The sequence below is a fragment of the Apteryx mantelli genome, chromosome 2, assembly GCF_036417845.1.
Source record: "Apteryx mantelli isolate bAptMan1 chromosome 2, bAptMan1.hap1, whole genome shotgun sequence".
NCBI classification, from domain to species: Eukaryota; Metazoa; Chordata; class Aves; order Apterygiformes; family Apterygidae; genus Apteryx; species Apteryx mantelli.
In genome coordinates, this window is record NC_089979.1 from 118,384,059 (window position 1) to 118,390,467 (window position 6,409).

A 6,409-nucleotide genomic window follows, 5' to 3' on the forward strand; every position below is an offset into this window, starting at 1 on the left:
AAAACTTCCTAGAGGAAAAGGCATGAATGTGGGTTCCTGCCGACAGTTTTAAGACTCAAAGCTTCCTCGCAACACAGGAGCACTGCAGTGCCCATTGAATTGCTGTCTCCATCAGGCCAAGTGTTTAGACCTGTTGCTGGGATAGTGGCAACTAGTAATAGTGTAGAAAGGAGAACAGCGATTTGTTACTCTCTTTCCAGGGCTGGCTCTCAACTTGAGAGGAGTGGGTTGGGGACAGGCTGGCTGCCATGGTGCCTCCTCTGCACAGTCAAAGGGATGAAGCTACACTCTCGAGTAGCAGGTAGGTGTCTAATTCAGCCTCATGTTGAGGGAGGGACTGCAGTGGCCTAAGTGCCATGTGAAAACAAACCAATGAACTTTTTTTCACTTTTTCATGATGATTTTTTTTTGACATCACTGAGCTGATTTTCTCTCCCCCCCCCCCCCCCCAACTTTTCTGTGATGGATTAGAGCAACTGAATGGAGGACACTGACTGGCCTTCTGTGGAACCCTGATGTAAAAATGTGGGTTTAGGAATGACTCAACTTTGCTTCACTCAAATGTCTATCTGTCCTCTTTCATGGTTCAATAGGTCTGTACATATAGTCATTCATTGCTTGAAAACTCTTGTTCAGCTAAAATGGCACCTTTGGTCAACTGACATTTTGAAAATCCCTGCGTTATTTTTGTCTATCTTTAATAATATTCTCTTACCTTGTCCTTTTTCATCAGCAGATTTCAAAGCCATGTTTCAAAAGAGGAGTGACATTGTCCACTCTAGGTCAGTGTTTGGAGGAGGAGGGGTTTGTTCAGGGTGACAGAAAGAAGAAAACCATCCAGGCTTGGTGCACCCCAGTCGCAGAACGTGGATTCCTGAGCCCACCACTGAATGGTGAGCTCCCCCTTGCACCAGATGGAGCAAACCTGCCCTGAGCACAACTTTCAGCTCAGTTGCTCGCCCCGCACCCTTGTTGAGTACCTGTGAGTATTACTAGGAGAACTGGGAGAGGTTCACTGGGCAGAGAAATCAGGATAACATGCACCCAAAGGAGATCTCTGGCTGCATCGGGCACTCTGCACCAAGTGCACATATGCACAGGGTGTGAGTGGAGTGGCGACTAGAAGTGTCTGTTAGCTTTGTGAGGAAAAGGGGCTTTACGCTAGCTCCATTTAAAGCAATGTTGCACTGCCTGCTGGGTGCGGCCCATTAATTCCACACATGAGTGGATTCAGCGTCCTCCCCTGCCGCAGGGTGTGTGCCCGGAGCTGGACCAGCCTCTGAGTTGCTGAGGGCCTTGGTGCCATTCCTTGGGGCTGCTCTTAGCCCCAAACCTTTCTTACCGAGGAGTTATGAATAGCCTACAGCTTACTTTTTGCTTGCTGACCAACATTTATGCTAGTCGCCATCACACCAGCACCAGCAGCACTTTCCCAGGCAATAAGCAAGGTCTTTCATCAGTTCCAGTTCTTTCCAAAGGGCCTGTTTATTGTTACTGACTAGAGGCATTGCAGAGTGTGACCAAGAGAAAATAACGGCAGAGTGTTTTCTTGCTTCCAAGTGCTTAAATGATGGATAGCTTAGTAATTCATAATGCCTGCTCCATCAGTGTCATATCTGTGAGAAGAAATGCCGTGCTGGCTTGGCAGGGACGTGTTGTCAGGCTTAGTGACATCTGGGACACTTTCCAGCACCTGACACTTGCAATTTGCCTTGCTCTTCCTTTTCAAAACAGGCAATTGATGAGTTAACCCACCCCATGTGGCTGGTTTTCCTAACTGATTTATTTAATGGCTTGTAATGTATTGAATGATAAAAATTAACATTCTTTTTCTTGGGAGAAAGACCATTTTCTTAGTGCAAGTAATTTCTTCAACAGTTTTTCTCATTATCTGCATCAATGTCTGATCCTTGCATGAAGATGTCAATGTCAGTGAACTACTAATGGTAATGCATTCTGCAAATTAATTATGACAGATATGTGTGTGTATGCTGTTCTTTATTTTCAATCTGTATGTTGTATCATGTGAGAGGTCACGTGGAGGCAAGCTTCCATTTATGTTTTGTTCTTTAGGGTGAACAGAACAATGGAATTACAGTATTTTTATGTTTCTTCTCCAGCCCTTTCGTTACGCATTTGAACATCTTGGCTGCTATTTGTAGCCATCCCTGAATGCTGAGCAGGGACTTTGTTATTGATAGTTTAACAAAGTCTTCCTGCTGGGTGGTTGTGGTCCAGCAAAAAAGACATACCAAAAATATCTTCCAATAGAAGTTTTTCAATTTCTACTTTGTCTGCTACCACATTAATGATTTTTGCCTAAATTTTATATTTTTGCCAAAATTCCCTTGTGACTGATCTAAGTATTGCTGTGTGAGTTCCCTTCCTGTTCCAGACTTCTGATTAATACCATGTAGACATGTGAGAAACTACTGCGGCATCACACTCTTGGCCTTTTGCTCTGTTGTCAAATACTACTGTTCTTTGTCTGGTTTCTGAATTGACAGGCCTTTCCTACACAATCTCTGTTTTTAGTTTCTTTTGTTTTGTGAGGTATGTCTCCAGTGAATGAAAATTGAGTCTAGGTGCTAAGTACTTTTCAAATGAAGAGCATTCACTTAAATATATAACCAAGATATTTCAAATTTATTCATACAAGCTGGAAAGTAAGTTTTAAAAACATTTTATTCAAAAACATTTTAAACATTTTCTATGTTAATTAAAATACAGAATGGTCATCCTGAATTACAGCAGTGAGGTCATTCAAAATGCTTACATACATACCTACACATATGTACATATGGCAACTTGGATACCTACGAGAAAATATATCTATATTTATAACACAATGTAATGCATTGGCTTTGAGTCTTTGTGCACCTAAAGAGTATGCTTTGTGTCCTTTTTCTTAACAACAGAGGGTGTATCCTCTCCCTGAGATAAACATTTAACAGTGGCAGGTACAGTAACAGGTTACTAAGAGTTTGAATGAACAAGTTCACCGCAGATCAATTGCAGAATAAAAAAACCATGGTAATAGCCATCCTTCTCCTTAACTAAACAAAGATATTTTCCAAATGCACTTGCTGATGACAAGAAGCTCTCTCTCCTCTGCCCTACCATGCAGGCCAGCTGGTGAAAAATAAGAAGCACAGCACAGTGCTTTGCAGCAAGTTGAGGCTGCTATTACATCTGAGCAGTAACTGGTAATTGTAGCAGGTAAAAACTGCATGTCCATCTCCTAGGTTTTACATCTAGGATATCTTTTGTCATTCTATTCAGAAAATCTAGAGGCAGAAATCAAAGCTAAAGTAAGTTATTATAAGGCACTAACTTATCGTAAAATGCATGTGCACTTGCTTAGCTTTTTAAAGTTTCAGCTTTTGTCAGTTTGCTTTCTGGTGAGTTCAGCAGTCAGTCTGAAACACGTTACAGAGCATCTTGGTCCCCAGTAGACTGTGTGTGGAAGGAGCTGGTAGATTCAGTGTGGTAAGTGATGTGAAGTCCACACCATCTGCAAATATCTCCAGGCCAGGTCTTAAAGAGCATGTTTAGGTACTTCTTGAATTTTTCCCCCATGAAGAAATAGATGACTGGATTGAGGCAACAGTGAAAAAGGCCTAGGATTTCTGTTACCTGGAAAGCATAGTCCAGACTTCTGCTCACTTGACAGCCTCTAATGACTCCTGTAATTTCCAGTGATTGTAAGAAAATCACAATGTTGTAAGGGGTCCAAAAGAAGAAAAACACAATCATGACAGTAAAGATCATCCTCACAGCCTTATTCTTTTTCTCATTTCTACAGTGAACTAATGTTTTAATGATCATGGAGTAGCAAAATGCCATAACTATAAAAGGGATTATGAGCCCTAAAATGTTGATTTCCAAAGTGGAAAAGAGTTTCCATGTTGTGAAATTGCCTGGATATCTTGGCTTGCAGGTAGTATAATTTTGTTCATTAAAAGATTCTCTAAATACAAGTTCAGGAATTGAGGCTGAAAGAGCTACTAGCCATACAATAAGGCTAGTAATCAGGCCGTAGAAGGCAGTTCTTGCTTTCAAGGAAAACACTGCACGAACAATTGCCAAGTATCTATCTATGCTCATAAGCATAATAAAAAATATGCCGCTGTAAAACCCAACCAGATAGATCCATGAAATGAATTTACACCAGGCCGTTCCAAAAATCCATTGGTCCAGTGTGAAATAAGACCAGAATGGCAGGGATAAAACAAAGAGCAAATCTGAGATGGCGAGGTTTAGCAGGTACACGTCAGTCATGCTCTTCAGTCTCTTATATTTGAACAGGACCACAATGACCAGAATGTTTCCCATTAGCCCAATCAGGAATACGAGGCTATACAGAACAGGTAGCAAGGAGGCTGCAAACCTCTTGACACCTTCCTTACTGCATGGTTTTGGAGCATCATTATAATTATCGTAATAGTCATATAAAGTTGAGATTTCGGCTTTAAAGGACTCTGTACTTGAGGAACTCATTTTTCCTCCAGTTCCTGAGAATGAAAGAATATAAAAACATCAGTGACTTTCAGTTCATGTAGACTATATGATTACTCCACAAGCTTGTATCATGTTGAAAAGAATGTAACTAGCAATGACTGCCTTGCGGTTTTAACACACTTTTCATTACAAGTTCTTAAATGATATTTAAGCATTATGGGATGCATATGCACACTTGCAAAAATACAGCCCTAACATGCATGCACTCAGTCCTTGCAACCCTGTGCAAGTGTGATAGGTTGAGAACACTGTTCAAGCTGTAGAAGGGAAAGCAAATGGGAAGGAAAGATACAGACCATATATATCAAATCAGAGAGGGATAAATCCTGTGTGGAATAAAGTAAAAAGCAAAACCACTCTTCATAGTGGTTAAGGTTTTCACCCATTTTTCCAATCAGGCAAACATCACTGAAAGAAGGTGGTAATAAAAATGCATCTGACCCTTCCTTCTAATGAAATGATGCTTACTGAAGGGTGACATCAGTTTTCAGTAAGTGCTGTCTTCAGGGGCTATATGAATAACAAGAATTTGTCATTTTCATTTGTATGCTATTCTCTAATGGACAGATACAGAGTTTTAACTGATGTTATTTTGAGGTTGCCCGGATCATATAATAGACACAACGCAAATATGTTGCTCACATATTTGTTCTTCACATCAGAGCAAGTGTCATTCTTTAACCTAGCATATCAGAATTTTTGCAAGTGTGAGTTATGTCCTTCCCCTTTTGTTTTTATTTTTATGAATGGAGAAAGCAGAGGAAAAGTGAGTATCATTGCTTTATTTGTCTTTCTACTGTATATTGCTGCTACATAACAGTAAACATTGGCTATCATTAACCTGACCCTTACTGTGTGTAGTCACAGGCATGACACCTTTCCAATCTATGTTTCTGTTACATTACACACAGAGAGGAATTTAATCTGAATTACAAGTCATTGAGACCAGATAGGGACAAAACTGTTCTACACCAATGTTTTAGAGATGACAGCTCTACAATAACTGCATGCAAACATATATGAATTTAATTTAGATTCAGAATGGCTATCCTACTCAAGTATTTTAAGCAGAACACATACACACGTACACATACAACACACATACACCCACTTCTGATTATGCAGAAGTTTTGAAAACTTCTTTAAAAATTATCTGAGCAACAAAAGGTAAATGAAAAAGCATGTAATTCTTTGCAGTCACACACATGATGAGTGTATATGATACACAACTGTCTCTGCAACTGCATTTCATAAAAGTTACCTTTTTCCCCCTTTCGTCTCAATTGATGCAAAGAAGCTTCTTTGTTCTGACAATGAAGAATCGCTTGCTTCTCACCAGGTAGCTTGGTCAATGAGGTGCTACAGACACAGTGATATCCAACAGTTGCAAAAAGCAGATGTCTCTAGGTAGCTCTGTTTCTCAACGGAAACTTTTTACTTCCTTACAGATTGTATCACAAGTGCCACTCTCCTCAGTGCTCACCCAAGAAGGTCCTTTAAACTCAGAAAAAATACTAAGTGCATCTTTCAATCTGTAAGGAGGTACAAAGTTTCCACTGAAAGTTTGATTACTGAGATTAAAAACAAAAAACAAAAAACCTTCATCTTATCCAATAATCTTTAAAAGCAGATGTCATTAGGTAGCTCTCATTTGCCAGAAACTTTATTCTTCCTTATGGGTTTTATGAGGCATCTTAAACTCAGAAAAATAAAATACAAAGGACCATTTCTAGTGAGCAGAGAGGAGAAAAGCACTTGGTTTGCAGGACGTGTGTTCTAGTCCATCTAGATGAGGCAACTAATTTTGCAAGTTACACTATGTAATTGTAGAAGAAAAGACCTGTATAGATTTAGGATAGGGAAGTCTCCTTTCATTCATTCTTCTGTG

General features: G+C 39.9%; 1 protein-coding gene across 1 annotated transcript; it reads right to left on the reverse strand.

Moving 5' to 3' along the window:
• Window positions 1–2,810: 2,810 nt before the first annotated feature.
• On the reverse strand, window positions 2,811–5,914 carry CCR4 (C-C motif chemokine receptor 4). Its single transcript, XM_013948197.2, has 2 exons — window positions 5,783–5,914; window positions 2,811–4,514 (listed from the first exon to the last, which is right to left on the reverse strand). The coding sequence occupies exon 2, from the start codon at window positions 4,498–4,500 to the stop codon at window positions 3,430–3,432; it is 1,071 nt and encodes a 356-aa protein (XP_013803651.1). The 5' UTR covers window positions 4,501–4,514; window positions 5,783–5,914; the 3' UTR covers window positions 2,811–3,429.
• Window positions 5,915–6,409: the final 495 nt, after the last annotated feature.

Bases quoted from the DNA above. Each gene is read 5' to 3' on its own strand.
- CCR4 (XM_013948197.2), bottom strand. From the start codon at position 4,500: ATGAGTTCCTCAAGTACAGAGTCCTTTAAAGCCGAAATCTCAACTTTA.